Source organism: Eurytemora carolleeae, unplaced genomic scaffold, assembly GCF_000591075.1.
Source record: "Eurytemora carolleeae unplaced genomic scaffold, Eaff_2.0 scaffold280, whole genome shotgun sequence".
Lineage (NCBI taxonomy): Eukaryota > Metazoa > Arthropoda > Copepoda > Calanoida > Temoridae > Eurytemora > Eurytemora carolleeae.
This window is the reverse complement of record NW_019396193.1, coordinates 121,029-143,625: the sequence shown is the minus strand read 5'-3', so window position 1 is coordinate 143,625 and position 22,597 is coordinate 121,029. Positions and strand designations below refer to the sequence as shown.

The window sequence follows — 22,597 nt, the reverse complement described above, 5'->3', positions numbered from 1 at the left end:
AGAGTTTTAAAGTTGCAGTAGTCATTAAAGTCTCATCCTTTTCGGGCAACCTTGTACAAGAAGTACACATTTTCTGAAACCTTTCATAAAACTCAATTTTTTTAACACGAATATATATATTTGAATAAATAATATTTCAGGCCAATCACTGATACTAACACTAGATACATAACAATTTGTTTTATAATTTTGAAAATAATCCATAAATCAATTAAAATACAAGTTAGATATATGTTACACAGTGCAGGTACATTGATGGGTTGGAGAAATCCAATTGAATTTTGCGAAATTTCACCAGGCGGCCATTTTTAATTGGTTTGGTATGGAAATTTCTAAACCAGTTTTCTTATTTTTTTTTCTAATTAAAGGCTAATTTTCAAATCTTGGTCGACGTAGTGTTTAAGGGATAAGGACAATCAGTTACTAAGAGTTTTTTAATCTTTAAATGGACTGTAAAGGAAAAATGAAAGGGGTATAGGATGAAACCTGAGAATCTCAGGAGTTGAATGATACATATAAGACATAAGACATAAGACTACCAATCTAAAGACCATATCCTACAAAACCCGAGAATCTCAGGTTTGTGCCTGTTATAATTTTTTTATTTGCATTTTTAATAGATATAATTGATAATATTATCACATAATACATATAGTTCGTACAGTCCATATTACGTCACCAGAACTTCAGCCAATGACAGTGCAGTATTGTTGTCACGTGATACAGAGGGAAAACACGTTACCACGTTACACTGCACAACAGACAATACTGACAATATGAAATATTATTATCAATTATATGTATTAAAAATGCAAACTAGAAATTAAAAACTATACCAGGAGCAAACCTGAGATTCTCAGGCTCCTGTGGTATATAATCGTTTTCAGATTGGTTGTTTATTTTCTGAATGTGATGTTTAAACCTACTACTTTTATACAAAATTGCATATATATATATATGAATTTTTGTATCAATTTCTCGAGACAGGAACATCAGATAGATGTCTTATATGTATCGTTCCACGTTGATATTTTCAGGTTTCATCCTATACCCCCCTTTCATTTTTCCTTTACAGACCCTTTGAATTGGGTAAAATAGACGTTTAACAATATGACTGTAGTTTACAAAAACCAGTATTACAAATACAATATAAAGTTTTCTACCGAATCTCTAATTTTAAGAAATCTTCTTAAACATTTCTTTTAACCCCTTTGGATCATAGAAATAAACCATCCTAAAATAACCAAACACCTGACATTTCCTGTATGTAAAAAGATTTCTCTAATTTTGAGAACGGTTTAATTTTACTTCAGCAAAAGTGATGGATTGAATGTTTTACCAGTCCTGTATACAGTTGAGATCAATGCCCTAAGTTGGATAATTTCCGCGGATTTGTTTGAACACTGATAGAAGACGAATTTCACAAGCAAGGTTGGTCGCGCCAATGTTTAATGACCGACTGCTGTTGATGAATGACCCCAAGGTTGGCTTTGGAGGCTGACCGCTCAATATGCGCTGGCTGAAAATTTACGGAAATTGTTACAGGATGAAGGATCGGGCAGGTTTCCTCCTTGTACAGGTTCATGTACGGATGGATTACGGAGATATCAACGCTCATTGGTACATAATACGAACCATTTGAATTTAAAGCAAAGATTGGAATGCTTTGGGAAGGAAGGGCTTTTGCAGGTTCAGCAGTAAATGTTGACATATGACTAGTTGAGGAAGGATGAGCAAGGAGCTCCGGGTCTGGTTTAACCTGAACATGATAGGATCTTTGCTCAGGGTGGGAGCTTGAGTAGGATTTAGCCTTGGTTTCTGCGAAAGCTCGATCTTCTTGTCTCTTTTGCAACCGCTCCCTGCACTCCCTCTCGGCTTGGTTGAAGTTATGAAGCAACGTTGATTTATGTTTATATGACTGCCTGTAACCTCCATTTTGTGACTCAGATTCCCTTCCCTTCCTTGACAGATCATTGGGCTGTTCCCAGTCCATAGAATCCTAGAAAGAAAAAGAAATTATATTTTACTACATAATATAACAACATAAAAATAAACTTTCTGTTAAAGATCTGAGTTTTTGTCACAAAACTCTAATTTTTCTAATCCCTATGTATTTGCAACCTGAATGTGTATCCATTTGATATTTTAAACTTAGATTATTTGATCCAACAAACTCATTGTTTGAAATATCTAAGGTCTACAATATTGGAATGCTCAGATATAGGGATTAAAAATCTGAATTTGTGGCAAAAGCTCAATTCCTTTGTTTAATAATTGGTTTTTCTTCTTACCATGGTCATTTTGGGGCATTCTGTATCAATGATTCCACTTCCAGTGCGTAGTCTGGTATCCATTTGCTCCGGTAGGGACTTATACTCCGGCTCAATGCCACAAATTCCTCTCTGACTCCTGATCTCCTCTTCTACAGTTCTTCTGCGCTCTTCTAATCCTTGTCCTGATATTAAACTCCTTTCCTCACTTCTTTGATGAAAGAAGTTTCTTTGATTATCCTTCTTCATAATACTATTCTCAGATTCGCTCATCCTTCTAGCTTTCATCTCTTCGCCGCCATTTTTATTTTGATACCCACGTGCCGCGTCGCCATGTTCGTTTTGGTAGCCCCGGCCGCCATGTTCGTTTTTATACAGCTGATTTATTTTCTCCTCGCTGGAATTCATGCTGAGGTTTACAACCTCATCGGGTTTGTTAGAACTATATCCAGACTCTTCAGAGTTCTCAGAATTTTCTAGATCTTCATCTTTTTGAACCTCTAAAATTAATAATTCATTAACTCAAGTCCTGTTTCGTAGTTGAGAAAATTATATGCTTGAGAGATATTAAGATCATTAAAATATTTTACCTCTCGCATTAGATGAGGGGAGATTTGTTCCGCTCCAGGTTTGGTTGGAGCTATTGTGGAGTTCAGATGTGCTCGCTCGTCCCAGATTTTCGTAGTGTTTCTGGAGATGTGTGAGCATTCGGACACAGAATCCGTCCTCGGAGTACAACCCTTCCTTCTCCACGAGGAAGTGCATTATCTCCGTCAAACACTCTTGATATCCAACCCTAGAACAAAGAATGTTATTAAAAAATCTACGAAAATCTGATAAAAATTAAAGTACTAAATAATGTAGTATCCCCGGATGGAAGAAAAAACACGCACATTGATCATCAGGCAAAGCTCTGCAAATTTCTATCTCAAAACTAGTGTATATTTGAAAATGAATACTACATTTCAAATATTTAAAAAGAAAACGTGCTAGATTTAATATCGCTAGAAGTCAGAACTTTTTTTGGAGTATTGATCTCGATATCTTATTGCGAGCACTTTATAATAATTTGGGAATAAATGCTTTAACCCTTTATCAAAGTTATCCCTGCAGAATATGAACACCACAGGATATTGAAGAAGAAATATATTGCATAAGATAAAGATCAAAGCTTGATCACGTGATTCACGTGATTAGTTTCTGACTTCAGTTAAGTTCCTAGTTGAAAGTTCAAAAAGAAATCTGAATTAACGAAAAACGTGCAATACCGTACTAAATATTGCATTCCTCTCGCATATTTTTTAACGAAACCAACGAAATCTCGTTGGAGGGCTTCGACATGGAACCGGACCCTGCCCCCTTGCCCCTCCGCTCTTAAAGAAAACATCACGTTTGAACTTACCTAAAAGATTCGAGGCTGGAAGATTTGTTTACAACTCCGGTCTCCGGCTCTGTTGCCACTGTCGAATTTTCTAAAAAAATAAGTTAATTTTATCATATTAAAAGGAATTATAAACAAAAACATTCATGTAAAGGTAAATTCATAATTTGAATGCTAATTTCTATGATCCTATCCGCAAACAGGCAGCGTAAATTTGAATAATTATTTGTAAAAGAAATATTGAAAATGTGGAAAATATTGTCTAAGTTGAAAAGTGTCTAATTCTAGCAAAATATCTTAATTTTTCTGCATCGCAAGAAACATTTATAGAAAAATCATAGGGAATAGAATCATCTTCCAAATTTGAACCGGACATGCCGCAATTGTCACTCCTTTAATTTCGTTTTCTGGAGAACACTTTCTACCTTGATTCGGGCAAATATGGTTTTGAAGATGCTTCATGTGTTTGATCGCCAGCTCAATGATTTCCGTCTTCTCGATCCTTCCCCGCCCCTTCTTAGAGTATGTGGAGGGGATCAATCGACTCAAATCAGCTGAAAAAAAACTGTTTTATTCTTGTTCATCAGTTTTATTTTCATTCATGACTGTTAAAATTATCTATGACATGGCATTATATTATTATTATTATTATCATTATAATTAATATCATTATCATTAATATCATTATCATTAATATCATTATCATTAATATCATTATCATAAATATCATTATTATTAATATCATTATCATTAATATCATTATCATTAATATCATTATCATTAATATTATCATTATCACTATTATCATTATCATTAATATCATTATCATTAATATCATTATAATTAATATCATTATCATTATCATTATCATTAATATATCATTATCATTAATATATCATTATCATTAATATTATCATTATCATTATCATTATCATTATCATTATCATTATCATTATCATTATCATTATCATTATCGATCATTATCATTATTATTGTTATCACCTAAGCAACTATTCATGCGATCTCTTCTCCTTTTTTCTATTATTTTGTGTGAAAGCGGATCCTAAAATATAAAATTTATGAAAACATTTAAATATATGATGTTGCTGTGATATTATTTTTGCAGTACGGGGTGCAGGAAATTTTGAATAAACCTGCTTTACTAATAAACAAACAAAGTTGAAAAAAAGAATTTGTCTCAATTAATCAGTTTTCAAATTGCACTAAAAATCTTTTTTTTTTAAAGAATTGACCAAACGTGCTCAAATATGCACAATTTCACATCTATGGGTTTCAAACGTGTAAAAATGGATTTATTTGGATAAGTTGCCTACGCTCTATATTCACGTGCACTAGAACGTGTTCTGACAGTATTCTCTCTCTCTCTCTCTCTCTCTGTCTGTCTCTCTCTCTCAACTGTCCGTTTTATTTAAGTTTCAACTTCATGAAAAATTTACTTCAACGAATTTAACGGGGAAAATGAAGCCTAATATATGAAATTTAATTAATAATTTTAAGGTTTTTATTTTTTTTTGAACTAATTGTGACAAAAGAAGGCAATATTTATTTTAATAGAACCTATATCTCTTTCACACTCCATAAAGCTTTTTTTACTTTTTTTAACATTACAAATAAATCTATAATTTTTATCTCTAAAAGTTGTTAGTTCATCGTCGAAAAATCCACCAGTAATTCATATTAAATATAGTGTAAACAATAAATATGTAACTTTCCTTATCCTTTCCTTTCCTTTTCCTTTTATTTCTATTTTTATATTTTTTTAGAATTGGGGGGAAATATTCCCACAACCTCTACTTTTAGAAGTTTTTAAATATTTTCTCCTGGAACACTTTATTTTGTGTGTTTTTGTTACATTTCATTAATAAATAATTTTTTTACTTTTACTTTTAAGGAACTCGGAAGAAAAAAATAGTTAAAAACTTTTGACTAGATCAAATAGTTTAATAGATTCAAATCAGTTAAACCTTTTCTATCTCCGCGGAAAGATTGGATTAAATCAGGAGTCACTAAAAAATCGGGGGATAAGGGGCACCATATTTTTGTACCACGAACTTGCTTTTGTTTTTAATAGAAAACAGACTTTCTAAATATTAGGATTCTTCAGTCTATAAAATCTGTTCAGCAATTTTATCAAATAATGTGCTTGCTGAGTAATTATTATTTTTCATTGTGAAATTACTCCTTAACTAATAAATATTTTCATAGAACGAAAACATGTGAGAACAAATTTTATAGCTGACATCAATGCACACGAGATCATTTATCAATTCTGCACACGCACATGATATAAAGGTTGCTGAAAAAGAATGCTCTAATGAACAACAGCTGAAGAAAGCCATCATTGCAGCATGGAGAGATTGACAATGATAAGGCTCTATGTAGACATTTGTGGCATCTCTGCCCCACCGACTACAAGGTGATATAGACAAAGAAGGCCGTCAAATCCAGAAGGAAGACTACTAAAAGTTTCCAAATACTCAAATATATATGTAACCACTAAAATATATCCAATAAAACTGTTTGAATCATAATGCAAAAAACCATTAGAGAAGAATTTGTATTATGTGTGGTTTTTTTAGGTTCACCCTTTAGAAAGACCTCTTGTGCAGAAACATGTTGTGCAGTTATACCAATGAATGAAGGTTAGTTACAAAAATGAGAATGAAATTTTTGCACATTTTCAACAAAAGTAGAAATTTATATTTGTCATTATAAAATAGGGATGATGATAAAAATTTTCTTGATCTAATAAAACTCATTATTTATGTTTAAAAAAATGTTTTTTTTTTCTAATAAACCTCATTTTGTAGTGTTCATAAAATTGTTTTAGTTTACTGATGTTTTTGTTGTTGTTAAAGTAATCGAAAGGAATTGAGTTTTTGCCACAAACTCTAATTTTTTAACACCTAATCTTTGCAATCTGATGTTGTAGACATTAGATATTTCAAACTATGAATTCGGTCGGATCAAATAATTGAGTGATTGAAATACGACAGATTTACACTTTCAGAGTCTAAAACTAAAGAATGCGCGAATTTTAAGTTCGAGGTTAAAAGTTCTGTAAAATAATGACTAACTACTTAAATATTAAACTTTCTTAATTTTAAATTTGAATTTCCCGGGAAAAATCTGAACCAATCAGAGAAAAGGATTTACGGAGAATATTACGTAACCATCGCTAATCAGCTGTTATTACGTAACCGAAAACAAAACATATTTCGAGTTACAACCGTTTTTTGGGTTTACATGCAAAAATTAATTTATCTAAAACGTGAATTTTCTTTAACAAGGTTTTCACTTTTAAATCGTAAAGTTGAAAGCCACTTTCTCAGCTGAATGATGATTGAATAATAGACAAATAGGGAAAATGCAGGATTTCAAGATTTTAACCCTGTGTTTAAATTTTAACTCGTCGATTTCGGTGAGGTTAAATATTTAACCACAGGGTTAAATATTTAACCTCACGGTCAAAGTTCAGGTTTAAATTAAGTCAGAAGTGGCATTTAACCATGAACTTAAAATTTAAGTCAAAACTTGGTTCCTTTAAAGAATTAAAGAACGTTTTTTTGAAGATAAAAGTTTATGATTTTTACAATTAAAATTCTTCATATAAACATGTGTTCACGTGAAAAATCAGTTCTATTTACTGCGTCAACGTGAACATATTTTATATATTATTCTGGATTTAGATGAAAATGTTGGGAACGTATTTTTAATTTTCCTCAAAATTTACTATAGATCTTCAATAATATTTTCTGTTAAAAACAAAAAAGATTTGTTTGGCTTCGGTATCATGAAAAGGTTTAAGTACGCCATTTTGAGTGTACTCGGAGAAATGTAATTACCCATGATATCACGACCCCCCCCCCTGTACGGTAACCTAAACGTTCAAGTTTTATTTTTTCACTTTCAAACTGATTTTCGATCCTTAAATTATAGTAAATTTTCCCATTAAAGAATATTATTTTTAAGTGTTTACCTCGTGATTGGTTCTTTTTCTTTTTAGATCCGGTTTCTCAGTTTCCTGATCGCTACAGCTGGGGAAGGATCTCATTGTGGTTTCCATTCGAGCCTAAATATCAGGGGTTAGAACGTATTTTAGAATATCTAGGTATGAGATGGATATTTGAGATAGGACGGGTTCAAGGAGTTATCCGGATATCAGGAAATGATTAGATACCAAGAAGCAAGGACGGAAATAAGGGTTAAGTACGGATATCAGGGATATAGCGGATAGCGGATTGGTACAAAAAAGTAAGACGGCAATCATGAGAGGAGAGGGCTAGAAGAGTCAGGACGGATATCATGGATAAACTGGGAGTTTGGAGGACAGGGATTTAGGACGTATGTAGGACGGATATCATATGTAGAGCGGATATCAGATATAGGGCGGATATCTGATGTAGGGCGGATATAAGATATTGGGCGGATATCTGATGTAGGACCAATATCAAATATAGGGCGGGTATCTGATGTAGGACGGATATCAGATATAGGGGGGATATCTGGGTTAAGGCCGGGATATTCAAGAATAAAAGTACAATAATTAAAAAATGTGTAAATAATATGCTTTTATAAATGCAAAAATAATAGTATTACTTTATCAATTCTCAAGATCCAGATCTGCCGAATCCGATCCGGATCTGAATTTATAAAAAGCTTATCTTTTATTTTCCTGGATCCGGATCTGGAACCGGATCCAGGAAAATGTTAAAATGCTTACAAAATAATGAGCCAACACAAATGTTTGTGTTAAAAATAATTGAAATTTCTCAATGTAATTTGATTGTTAAATCTTGATCCGGATCCCATGTTGAATATAGATCTATATGTTGAATATAGATCTATATGTTGAATATAGATCCTGTGAATTAATTTCACCTAATTCATAAAAAAAATACTTTTCTAACCTGACGTTGATTTTGTTTTTGTAGAAAGCACGCCAGGTCGTCAGGGATATTACTCCTTCTATTATTGTTGGATATTTGGTCGGAGATGTTCATTCGTCGACCCTGGCGAGAAATACATTTTTTAAATGATTTTAAAGTTTTAAAGATATTTTCTTTAAATCATGAAAAAATGATAAGTTTTAGTTTTGGTTTATATCTTTAAATCATGAAAAAATGAAAAGTTTTAGTTTTGGTTCATATCTTTAAATTATGAAAAAATGAAAAATTCTGGTTTTGGTTCATATCTTTAAATCATTAAAAAAATGAAAAGTTTTAGTTTTGGTTCATATCTTTAAATTATGAAAAAATGAAAAATTCTGGTATGAAAAATGTAAAATTCTGGTTTTGGTTTCATATCTTTAAATTATGAAAAAATGAAAAATAAATTTAAAAAAGGTTTAGGTTGATATCTATATATTAAACATTTTTTTAAATCTTTAAAGTATGGAAAAATATTCACCTGGTCTGAAGAGTTTACAGATAATCTTGGCGCGGAGTTTGAGCCTGAATTATCCTGTAGGTCAGGTGGGCCGGCGCAACCCATGGCGTACATGTGCGCCACACTATTGGCTGACAGGTATGGGGACCTTTCCGCTCGTGGCAAGCTGGGTTGATCGCAAGGGTCTGACTAAAAATTCGCAAAAATAAGATAATTGGCTTATTTTAGTAATCCATTATTAAAAAAAAAACATGTTATGTTCATATAGTGATGGTTTTAATGAATTACTAAGAATTATGGAAAAATAAAAAAAAACTATTTTAATCAAAATAACATTTTTTACTCACCATTGTTCAGTTCCTCTTATCTGTAACAGAAGTTGTTCCTTTTATGAACTTGAAGATTTCTAAAGTGTCAACAATTAAAAATAACTAAAAAATAGTACAAATATAGATGCAAGTTACATTTCAACCAAAATCTATTGACTTCGAAAGACGATAATTAATAAAAATGTCGTCTTTCGGTCAAGATTTAAATAATCCACATCATTAAAGCTCTTTAGTGCAAAGAATATTTTTTTTATTATTAAAGGGACAGTAAAGGAAAAATTAAAAGGGGTATAGGCTGAAAGCTAATCACTTTAGCTCTTGATCGACCAATGCAAGTTATATCTGATGTTCCTGTCTCGAGAAATTAATACAAAAATAATGTCAAATTTATACGAAAATTCATATATAGACAATTTTGTATAGAAATAGAGGTTTAAACAGATCATATTCAGCAAATAAGCAACCAATCTGAAAACAAAGATATCCTGGAGAAACCTAATTGTTTTCTCCACTTATTATTTATAATTCTTATTTCATTTTTAAAAGATATAATTGATAATATTAATTATATGTCCGTATTACGTCACAAGAACTCCCACCAATGGGAGTGCAGTATACTGGTCACGTGATGCAGACAGAGACACTTGACCACTATACTGCATTAACCTCCATTAATTTTTCCTTTAGAGTCCCTTTAAATACAGTTAGATGGGATGCAATTTCTTTAAATCGAGATAAAGGTCAAATCCAAGAAATTGTTATATTTCAGGATTCAGAGGAAGAGTTAACCCAGAATGATTTTCATTGATACCAACATAATTAGTCATTTTGATGTTGAACTACTTCATGGAAATGAAATATAAAGAGTTTTGCCATTGTTTTATGGTCAGAGAGGTCATGAAATTATCAACGATTTTGCTCCCTTACTGAAATATCTTAACAAACTCTTAGAGATTTTTCATCAAAAAAAATAATTTTAATTGCTTAAACCATGAATTTCAGAAGTTGTATTTTAGTATTAATAAATATAGGGTTACCACAGAATATATGAGACATAAGAGATAACAAGTAAAGATTTTATTTCTTTTTTTTATTCAAATATCATATTGGATCATAAAGCTATAAATAGGGATTTTAAGAAATTAACAGAAAATTGAAAAAGATTGAATCCATTAAATCAATAAAATTAATTCTCAGCGCATTTTCTAACACATTCCACTAAGATCCATGTTTTTGTATAAATATATATGTCAAAAAACGTTTAGTTTGCCTTAATTTCTAAAACTATTTGGGTAACAATTAAATAAAAAATTCTTCATGTTTTTAGCAATTCTTCAATTAGATTTTTAACATTACATTTTATGTATTTCTTACATAAAAACAGCCATAATAAAGCACTAGGCAGTGACACATATGAATTTAATCTATCACTATTCACTGTACATAGAATGTACATAAGATACTGATTCACGGTGATATAGTCACGATTGCATGCAATAATTTGTACGTACACAATTCAGGTCAAAGACTACGTTTTATGTACTCACTGTAACGCGGTACATGTACAGAAGGAAGTAAGACACAGTACATTTATTTCACAAATATAAAGATCGTCTTTCTTGTTTTTTTTAAAGATTAAAACTTTAGATATAATTAAATGCAAAAATGATCTTTTATTTTTGTGACTTAGGGGGTATTTAATTTTTACTCCCCATACATTAACAACTTACTTTAGAACGTAGACTAGGGTACTTAACAAAAACTTACTTTAAGAAGTACAGGAAAAGCTGTGACTTTACTTTAAGAGCTCGAAACTCTGTTTTACAGTGCACTTACTTTAGGTTGTACAGGTTTTGTACAAAAAAACACTTACTTTAAGAAGTACAGGGCCTACTGTACTATTAAAAACTTACTGCTGAAAGTACAGGATGCAAGAGTACAAGAAGCGAACAATTTGAACTGCTGAAATCGGAAGTCAATAAAGTTTAAGATAAATAAAGAAATCGAAAAATACTTTGTTTTACGGTAAAACAACTTCTAATATCATGAGTTCTTTGATTATTTTCATAAAAACAATGTTTAATTGCTAGGCTTGGAAAAAAATGTAAATAAGTACACTTTCATGAATCAATTAATTTAGTTGTTTTTAATAGTTACTTGACGGGGGATGGAGATCGAGGGAGAAAACCTGAAAAATTGAATTTGACACTAATTAAACAAATTAACAGAGCTAAGGACAGCCCTGTAATCTGATTGTGTACTAAATGTAGTCGGTACACCACGATTAAGTAGGAAATCCGGCTAAAGCCACTTTACAGTACACACTCTACAGTACACACAATGTTTATCAACAATACTGATGTCAGTATCGAAACGATTATCACCGTGATCGGAGTTACTCACGTCTCTACTCTGTATGGAGTATTGAGCTGAACTAATATTATAGACTGAGATCCGAGTAGAAGTATTGTTCTCTACTAGAGAGGACTAGGAGGAGGAGTGTAGTCCCGTGTATCTAGAGAAAAAGCCTCGTGAGCCCCGTGTCTCCAGCAGTACACGTGACCAGATATATACTTGTGCACAATGAAGGAACGTGAGTTGGACGGAATACAGCAGACTGCAGGAGGCACATTTTACAGCACACGCTGAGTTATGTAACACAACCCCGCGATATCTGTAAAGTTGCCACATTTTAGAAATAGTATGAAACGTAAATATGCATTAATGAATTCGTTGTGTTTTCAGAGTTTCTTTCCAATATAAATTGTCCGACTCAAATTTGAAATGTTAAAAAAAAAGAATCTTATATTGTCATAAGATTATAATAATGATGAATATAATTACAATAATAATCAGTTTTTCCAATTACAATATCCTTGAAGCTAAATTTCATAATGAAAGGAATAATATAGATAAACTGTTTTGAGGGGTTCCCGCTGCTAGTAAAAATAATATACTTTTATAATTTTGATATCATTAATAATATCAATTAAATTATAATAATTGCAATAATACTTATTGATCATAAGAACATTGATAATAATAATGATAATAATAATAACAATGATAATTAATAAGATTTGATGTAGGTTTGAACGTTATAAAACTAATATGTTTATTTGTATAATTTTGTTTGTAGAAAAAATAAATGATAATGATAATTTAGATTTACCTAAGAAGACTTAAGGAAAATACAACATTTTTGGGATAACATTTTATTGAGATTCAATACTTACAAATATATATATATACACAATGTGAAAAGGTATCAATTGATTTTTCCACTCACTCCTTGAAACCCGTGGAGGAGGAGGGGGGGGGGGGGATCTAAATAATTCACCCCTAAAGCTGCTTGACTTGATTTATGATGATAATTAAACAATCTTAAATATTACACATTTGCTTATCCAGCTTGATGCCTTGTGTAATAGAATAAGAAGTCACGTGTTTATAAAACTTGCCTAAGGAAAAGGACATTCAATTCCTGACGCTCAAAAGTGTGTACGTTGCTTGCAACATTGTAACACTAAAAGAATATCTAAGTTGCTGAAAATGTGGTTTTGCCAAAACAGTTTTGATATTACGTCTAGATTGAAAAGTTCAGACAATAGACTCTAAGGAATTAAATCGTTGTCAAAAACAAGAAAATAGCTCAATTTCTTTTTCTAAACTTTAAAACCAGGATTGTTTTATTTTCCTTGATTTTTCTTTTAAATAGTAAAATATATTCTTATTTTTGTTCAATGATCAATCCAATTTGATTTTACATTTATCCATTGATCAATCCAATGTGATCTTATATATGTCCATTGATCAGTCCAATGTGATTTTACATTTATTCATTGATCAGTCCAATGTGATTTTACATTTATCCATTGATCAGTCCAATGTGATATTATATTTGCCCATTGATCAGTCCAATGTGATATTATATTTGCCCATTGATCAGTCCAATGTGATCTTATATTTGTCCATTGATCAGTTCAATGTGATTTTACATTTATCCATTGATCAGTCCAATGTGATTTTACATTTATCCATTGATCAGTCCAATGTGATATTATATTTCCCCATTGATCAGTCCAATGTGATCTTATATTTGTCCATTGATCAGTCCAATGGGATCTTATATTTGTCCATTGATCAGTCCAATGTGATCTTATATTTGTCCATTGATCAATCCAATCTGATCTTATATTTGTCCATTGATCAATCCAATGTGAGCTTATATTTGTCCATTAGTCATTCCAATGTGATCTTATATTTGTCCAATGATCAATCCAATGTGATTTTACATTTATCCATTGATCAGTCCAATGTGATCTTATATATGTCCATTGATCAGTCCAATGTGATCTTATATTTGTCCATTGATCAATCCAATGTGATCTTATATTTGTCCTTTAGTCAGTCCAATCTGATCTTATATTTGTCCATTGATCAATCCAATGTGAGCTTATATTTGTCCATTATTCCAATGTGATCTTATTGATCATTCCAATATGATGTCATACTTATCCATTGATCATTCTTATGTGATCTTATTTTTGTCCATTGAATCAGTCGAATAGGATTTAATTTTTGTCCCTTGATCATTCTAATTTGATCTTAAATTCGTCCATTGGTTATTCCGATGTAATCTCATCTTTATACGTTGATCATTCCAATGTTCTCTTTTATATGTCCATTAATCAGTCCAATATAATCTTATATTTATCCATTGATCAATCAAGTGTAAACTCATAATTGTTCATTGATCAGTCAGTAAAATGTAATCTTATATTTGTCCATTGATCAGTCAGTCAGATGTAATCTTATATTTGTTCATTGATCAGTCAGTCAGATGTGTCCATTGATCAGTCAGTAAAATGTAATCTTATATTTGTCCATTGATCTGTCAGTCAGATGTAGTCTTATATTTGTTCATTGATCAGTCAGTCAGATGTAGTCTCATATTTGTCCATTGATCAGTCAGTAAAATGTAATCTTATATTTGTCCATTGATCTGTCAGTCAGATGTAGTCTCATATTTGTCCATTGATTAGTCATTCAAATGTAATCTAATATTTGTCCATTGATCAGTCCTTCAAATGTAGTCTAATATTTGTCCATTGATTAATCCAATGTACTCTTATATTTGTCCATTGCTCAGTCCAATGTGATCTCTAAATGTCCTTTGATCAATCCAATGTTACAGAATTAGAAAGGTTTGATAGATTTTCATCGTTATTGTTTTATGACTAGTAAATTGTTAAGATTTCACAACTATTTTTTTTCAACTTCAAAGCATGTAATAATATAAAGAATAACGATTCTAGGTATTAATGTCAGAATTATTGTTGAAATCAAGATCAAAATATAAGATTCTGGAAACTCAAGATAAAATATGAGAGTGAGTTATAAGCTGAAGGGTTTTGTTCTGAGTTGTTAAATTGGTCAGTCTCTGTTTAGTGTATACTGAAGAGTTTTGTTCTGAGTTGTTAAATTGGTCAGTGTCTTTATAGTGTATACTGAATAATCCAGAGATAATTTCAAGGACACGAGGATTGGGAGTTTTAAACTATAGAAATTCGAAGCGTTTTTCGGAGTTCCTTCCCCTATATCTAATTTAGTATGTATGTCTGTCGGAGAGATCGGACAGGTAAGAAAAAACATTTCAGTTTTGAATATATACATATATTTCGACATGTTTCATGCCATTCTTAATTCTTATAGATGTATTGACGTATATTAAGAAAAATAAATGTCGCCATTTTAAAAAAACATCCTGATCATCAAATTAAATGTATTTACAATTTACAATAGTTGGAAAACCCAATATTTATTTGGGTTTGAAAAGTTACAAAGATTAAAATGCAGAATCTTTAAAGTAGTGGAACCACATTAAAAATGCGTACAATTTGGTATGATAATTATTAGAATAATTTTTTTTGATAATTTGATAATTTAATCCTAGATTACTTGTTCTAACAGAATTCATGGTTTGAAACATCTGAGGTCTACGACATTGGGTTGCAAAGATATGGGTTAGAAAATCAGAGTTCCTTTAGTTTTAAGCACCCTTGTTTTCAGCTGTTCCCAGTTCTATTATCATGGGCTAAAATAACGTGTCCAGAATATTGTGAGTGTATAATTCATGAATTTACAACTAGAAATATAGTCGCAGTAACAGTAACATGGAGAAAGGTTGCAAAGAACTTATTTATCAGAAATTCAGAGCCGGAAATTTAAATATCGTTGAACGTAACTTCTCAGTTTGCTTTTTGTGACTTTGTGAAGAGTTTGATTAAAGAAATGAAAAATAAGAGACTCTAAAACTAGACTAAATATTTCCGAAACTAGGTTTCATAACAATACCCTGTCTTAAGTTGCGGGCTCAGGAGTCATTGAATTTTGTATAAACATAAAAATGTTTGATTAGCTTGAAACACGTGTAAAACTAAACCGGAGGAAAGGAGGAAAAGGGGCGAAGTCAGTATTTACAACGTAGAGAGTTTGTAAGAATTAGTTGAAAAATATATTAAAATATCATGAAAAAAGCAAATTAAAATCAGATTAAACATTAAATTTGGATAAAGTCACATTATTGGAACACATTTTTTACAATTCTTTCTTAAATTCTGATTTTATTTACATCAATCTATACTGAAGGAAATCCAGAATCTGGAAACATTTTTTTGTTAGTTAAAGGGACTGTAAACCTAATTTCAAGTGATGGATTCACCAGGGTACTCTTAAAGCTTTGTCCGACCATTAATTAGATATCCACGTTTGTGATTTTGAAAATTGATTTTTTCATTTTTGACCCCGCAGCTTCTAGCTATAGTTTCGACCCCGCTGTTTCTCTACCTATAGTTTTCACCCCGCAGCTTCTCTAGCTATAGTTTCGACCCCGCTGTTTCTCTACCTATAGTTTTGACCCCGCAGATTCTCTAGCTATAGTTTTGACCCCGCAACTTCTCTAGCTATAGTTTTGACCCCGCAGCTTCTCTAGCTATAGTTTTGACCCCGCAGCTTCTCTAGCTATAGTTTTGACCCCGCAGCTTCTCTAGCTATAGTTTAGACCCCGCAGCTTCTCTAGCTATAGTTTTGACCCCGCAGCTTCTCTTGCTATAGATTTGACCCCACAGCTTCTCTAGCTATAGTTTAGACCCCGCAACTTCTCTAGCTATAGTTTTGACCCTGCAGCTTCTCTTGCTATAGTTTAGACCCCGCTGTTTCTCTTGCTATAGTTTTGACCCCGCAGCTTCTCTTGCTATAGTTTAGACACCGCAGCTTCTCTAACTATAGTTTTGACCCCGCAGCTTCTCTTGCTATAGTTTAGACCCCGCAGCTTCTCTAGCTATAGTTTAGACCCCGCAGCTTCGCTAGCTATAGTTTAGACCCCGCAGCTTCTCTAGCTATAGTTTTGACCCCGCAGCTTCTTAAAAAAATGTTTCTTAAGGATTACAGAAGGGCTTTGTGAAAACAACTTTAAGCTATCTAAGCTCTCTTGCTGATGTAGTGTTACATATATTTTTACTAAATGTTTTGTTATAATTGTTATACTGCAGTAAAATATATGATTTGATTTGATTCGGTTACATTATTCAATTCATTTTTGTTCTTCTAAATAACTCTTCAATAAGAGGAGTTATAGTTGTAAACGTGTAAGACTTCAATTTTACATTCAATTTTTTTTGTCCTACGGGAAAATATATATATATACTACACTCTAAATTAAAAAGTCGTTATTAAGCGATAAAAAGTCGCCTAATCGGGTGAAAAAGTTGGATGGCACCCGATTAGGCGACGAAAAATCGTTTAACATAAATCGCTTATTTTAAAACAAAATCGTTTTGTTTCAACAAAAAAATCGCTTATATTACAGAAGAAGATGGTGACTGCCAAATAAGCGACACAAAATCGTTTATTTTCAACAAAAAATCGCTTATTTTTAGCACAAAAAACGCTTATTTTTAACGAAATCGCTTATTTAAAAAAATCGTTTTAATTCAACCAAAAGATCTTTTATATTAAAAAAAAACTTGTTTATTTTCAACAAAAAATCGTTTTTATTTAACCAAAAATCTCTTATATTAAAAAAATTGCTTATTTTCAACAAAAAATCATTTTAATTTAAACAAAAAACTCTTTTCAACCCAAAATTGTTTAAATTTAACAAAAAAAATAAGTTGTTTAAACAAAATGTTGATTTTTTCCCGTGTACACTCTACAGTACATAAAGAATTGTACAGTATGTGGTTTAATTTCTCAAACTTTTTAGTTTAAAAGTTATTGAAAAATTTGAAAGTTATATAATATAGTCAACACAAAAATCGTTTACAGTACAGGGTGTCCCAAAAAACATGGGAATTCAGTGACGAATTGGATATCATCCTTGTTATGAATTAGCATTGTAATGCCTAATTTCAAAAGCCATAATATTATTATGTCTGCTAGAGTTTATTTCATTAAAAGGGTAAAAGACTGTAAAGATGTGTCTATAATGTCTCCGCTAGATGAACAGTGAAGACGGACAAGTTTACTCTGTTTGTATACTGCAATTTTCTTGTTTTACGAAGTACAACGGTATGCAGTCAAAACATAAACAAACAAAATGTGAACATAGCAGACTAAACTCTTACAGACTACAGCTTTCTCAGTACGTATCACTTTACTAAATCTAAGAATTATTTAAAAAGACGATATCGAATTCGTCACTGAATTCCCATGTTTATTGGGACACCCTGTACATTAAGAATTGTGTAGTATGTTGTTTAATTTCTCAAACTTTTTAGTTTAAAAGTTATTGAAAAATTTGAAAGTTATAGAATATTTTCAATCTTTTTAGTTTAGTTAATACATATTGCATTAGTTAGCTCAACCTTATTATTGATACAGATATCTTTAATACACTCTTTAAATTCGTTCTTACCCTGAATCCCTATATCTTTGCAAGCTAAGGATGAAACCTTTGACATCTCAGACTTAGATTTATTGATCTAACAGAATTCATTGTGTGAAATATCTTAAGTCTACGACATGGGATTGCAAAAATATAGGGTTTAGAAAATCAGAGTTTGTGATAGAACCTCGGTTCCATTTTTAAGTGTCCTTATAACTTGTCAGAATAAAAAGGAAAAACAAATCCTGGGGCTTTTATTACAAATGTTATCATCAGTGCTTAGGTTCCGGATCCGTTGGATCCGCAAGATTTTGTCTTCCTGGATCTGGATCCAGATCTGCAAAAATGTGTGGATCCACGGATCCGGATCCAAGGGGTAAAATATCAACCAAAAACTGCAAAAAAACTTATTTACTCCTTAAACCCAAATCTGAATTATTGAAAAAAGAGATTATAAAAATTTCCTGATTTCTGAATGGGTCATCAAGTTTTAGCATAAAAATAAGCGAACAAATAAGGCAAAAACTTAGAAATTCTGCTTTAGAAAAAAAATTCATTAAGTCTTAAAGAAATGACTGGGATCCTGATCCATTTTTTTCTAGTGCGGATCCAGGATCCAGATCCGGATCACCATGAAAATTAAATGGATCCTAAACACTGCCTGAAATCCCACTAAAAAAAATATGCTATGATAACCAGTGCTTTGGATTCAATTAATTTTAATGCGGATCTGGATCCTGGATCTGCACTGAAAAAAAAATGGATCCAGGTCATTTCTTTAAGATTTACTGAATTTTTTTAGCAAAAAATAATTTTAAAATTTTTTGTCTTATTTTTTTCGCTTATTTTTATCATAAAACTAGCCTGTCCTAGCCGCAGTGTTCGGCCCAGAAATTGTCTTAACATAACCTAAATCAAATCAAATCAATCCTAACCTAACTTAACCCTAAAATAATAAAAAATAAATAATAATAATTTTGCTGAAATCATGTACAAAATATCACATAGCGGCAACAATGCTTTTGTTTCCGGATCTTCGCAATTAGAAATGAACAGGTTAACTAACTAAATGTAAAATGAGAGACGGTAATGAGCAAGAATGCTAACCATCAGCTGATTCATAAACTGGTTTGAGTTTTTGACTACCTGCCTAAAAATATACGATTTTAAATCGCTTCTTAGGCGACTTTCATTCGTCTAAAATTAAGTTATTTCTAATTCAAAAATAACGATTTTAAATCGTTTAAAATGCAACTAAAAATCGTTTAATTAACGATTTTTTGTCCTTAATTTCGAATTTGAGTTTATAGACGATTTAAAGATGCAAATTAGGCAACTTTTAGTCGTCTATTATAAAGTTTTATTTATTTCACAAATAACGATTTAAAATCGTTTAAAATGCAACTACAAAATCGTTTATTAAGCAACTTTTTGTCCTTAATTTCACTATTTTGAGATTTAATTAAGAGTGTAATTCCACAACCAAAACAATTAACCTTTATATAGGATCTATAGTGTATTTTTCAGTATTATCTATGACGTAAACAGTCTTTATTTGTTTTCCATCAAGTAGTTTTTTTGTGGAAAAAGAATGTTTGAAAAATACTGTTTGTTCTATGATAAACAAGAAATAAAAGATATTTAGTAATTGTCTATAAACGAACCAGAGGTAAATTTAAAATAGCGCGTAAGACTGATTGTGATAACCACTGTGACAACTTTTGAATTCTAGGATAAAGTGCATGATTCTTCAGTTTTAGTTATCTCTTCCATCTGTTCTGATATCGAAGATTAGTTTTGTTGCAAGAAATTATCGTAAACTGTGGATTTATTAAATATTCACACTAGCTCCTGCTTAATGATTAAGGAATGGAGGCACTTTGTAAATAATTAATATAATAATTGTTAAAAGTAAGGTCAATATTTCCATTCATACCCACAATATTTGTACAGTGCGTTGGTGAAGAATTCTCGATCGGTACATGGTAAAAATGACAAACTGGTACATGAAACCTTCAGTGGGTTTAAAAAGTATAACACTGTAGATTACAAACTATTACAATTGATTATGTGGCAGTAAAAGTTGGATGGCTGCCAAAGAAGCTAAAAAATCGCTTATATTGAACATAAAAATCGCTTATTTGGTAGACATTCAACTTCAGAGAGAAGGTCAGTAAAATTCAAGTCATTTTTAAATTCGAGTGTAAGTGTTTTTCCAGATAGTATTGGGTATTAATGAACTTAAATATAAAAATCACAGACAACAATGGCATTTTGATTTGAAGTACATTTTCTATTTTAAGCTTTACCATGACAGAAACTCTGTAATAGTTATAGATATTACTGTAAAGTTTATTTCAATATTATACGGTATTTCATTCATGTTCGATCACTTGGGACGAGTTACATCATCTTATATGTAGGTTTTCACTTAGAAAATTCTGTAAGGTCTCTGGAAAGTCCTAAAAGTCCTTAATCACCTTGGGTACTTGTAAAATTTTAATAAACAAAAGTTAGCAAATTTTACATTTTTTTTTCTTGCGGCATTTCCCTGTCATGATAGGCAGGGTACTATAAAAAATTTTAATAAACAAAAGTTAGCAAATTTTACATTTTCTTTTCTTGCGGCATACCCTGTCATGATAGGCAGGGTACTATAAAAAATCTGGCTGCGCCATCAAAGTTAAATCTGATCCGGCATAGGATAGGGTCGGGCCAGTACTTGACCTGAGCCGGCATAGGATAGGGTCGGGCCGGTAATTGACCTGAGCCGGCATAGGATAAGGTCGGGCCGGTAATTGACCTGAGCCGGCATAGGATAGGGTAGGGCCGGTAATTGACCTGAGCCGGCATAGGATAGGGTTGGGCCGGTACTTGACCTGAGCCGGCATAGGATAAGGTCGGGCCGGTACTTGACCTAAGCCGGCATAGGATACCCAGATAGCCAAATTGCGCAAAAAGAGCGCAATTTAAACGTCACTTTTCGCATTTTTACGTAAATTTTACGTATAGATTTTAGTTCTTTTTACGTCATGAAAGACGTAAAATCGCACACTTAGCTACGCAAATTTATTGGTTTTAGTATGCATAAAATTTACATAATAATATTATACAAATTTACGTCGAAAATGCGCATTATTATTTTCTCAATAAACATATTGGCTCTCTTTGACCAAAAATTATGTTAAATCTAAGCAAATTTGATGCATGCAGATATGCCATCCATCCCTGCTGTTGAATGAATGGATGCAGTACTGCAAAACTTTATAATATGCTATATATGATATAATAACTTATTTTTGTTTTGATTCTATATTTTCTATAGATTTTATAAAATCTATAGATTCTATAAATTCTATAGATTTTATTGCAATACACGTCACTTCTCGTGGACATTTTAGCTCTCACATGTTTCATATATATATTATTAAATGTATAAAACAATATAAAATGATTTTCTCATTTCCTATTAGGTCACTTACAACGCAAATGGGGCTCTTTTTATAAATAGAATAATATAAACTGAATGAAAACTATATTAAGGAGTATTGAATTTTAAATATTTAGATACATAGAATTGTACATTTTCTGCGAATTTAGTCAATTTAGTCATTTTAACATATTTGATAAGGTAAAGCTACAGTTTTACAAGGTAAAGGTAAAGTTACAGTTTTACAAGGTAAAGGTAAAGTTACAGTTTTACAAGGTAAAGGTAAAGTTACAGTATTACAAGGTAAAGGTAATGTTACAGTATTACAAGGTAAAGGTAAAGTTACAGTTTTACAAGGTAAAGGTAAAGTTACAGTTTTACAAGGTAAAGGTAAAGTTACAGTATTACAAGGTAAAGGTAAAGTTACAGTTTTACAAGGTAAAGGTAAAGTTACAGTTTTACAAGGTAAAGGTAAAGTTACAGTTTTACAAGGTAAAGGTAAAGTTACAGTTTTACAAGGTAAAGGTAAAGTTACAGTTTTACAAGGTAAAGGTAAAGTTACAGTTTTACAAGGTAAAGGTAAAGTTACAGTTTTACAAGGTAAAGGTAAAGTTACAGTTTTACAAGGTAAAGGTAAAGTTACAGTTTAAAATAATTACCACAAAAATGTTAATCCTCAATCGGTTCAGTCATTTTAATGTTTTTGATTACCGTGCAAAGAAATCAAAAATTGACAATATTCAATAATATTATCTTTATATTATATTATGTTATCATAATTACAGAAGATTCAAATATAAAAAGTCTTTTCTTGAAATTTGCACATTGGAACCCATAGAACCATTATAAAACTGTGGAATTGTCAGGCAAAATGTGTATTTAATGTTGTTG

The 22,597-nt window shown here is 31.4% G+C and overlaps 1 protein-coding gene across 4 annotated transcripts; it reads right to left on the bottom strand.

Moving 5' to 3' along the window:
• Nucleotides 1–96: 96 nt before the first annotated feature.
• LOC111697788 (uncharacterized) lies at nt 97–12,016 on the bottom strand. 4 transcript variants are annotated; one of them, XR_002764382.1, is made up of 12 exons: nt 10,764–12,016; nt 9,408–9,466; nt 9,082–9,249; nt 8,583–8,684; nt 7,652–7,744; nt 4,654–4,714; nt 4,077–4,205; nt 3,673–3,742; nt 2,861–3,066; nt 2,292–2,770; nt 1,078–1,999; nt 97–439 (listed from the first exon to the last, which is right to left on the bottom strand). XR_002764382.1 is itself a non-coding variant. In XM_023467912.1 (11 exons), exons 2-11 carry the CDS (start codon nt 9,408–9,410, stop codon nt 1,421–1,423), a joined length of 1,890 nt encoding a protein of 629 aa, XP_023323680.1. In that variant the 5' UTR covers nt 9,411–9,466; nt 11,303–12,016; the 3' UTR covers nt 1,258–1,420. The 4 variants fall into 4 exon arrangements, 3 of the variants coding, with proteins under 3 accessions (XP_023323680.1, XP_023323682.1, XP_023323681.1); XM_023467912.1 differs by lacking the exon at nt 97–439 and having other exon boundaries at nt 1,258–1,999; nt 11,303–12,016; XM_023467914.1 differs by lacking the exon at nt 97–439 and having other exon boundaries at nt 1,258–1,999; nt 11,793–12,016.
• Nucleotides 12,017–22,597: the final 10,581 nt, after the last annotated feature.

What these genes read in the sequence shown, in the direction of transcription:
- LOC111697788 (XM_023467912.1), bottom strand. An exon ending in CCATATTTGCCCGAATCAAG is followed by an intron (nt 3,743 to 4,076) that starts GTAGAAAGTGTT and finishes TTATTTTTTTAG; the next exon opens with AAAATTCGACAGTGGCAACA. An exon ending in AATGCCCCAAAATGACCATG is followed by an intron (nt 2,000 to 2,291) that starts GTAAGAAGAAAA and finishes TTTTCTTTCTAG; the next exon opens with GATTCTATGGACTGGGAACA.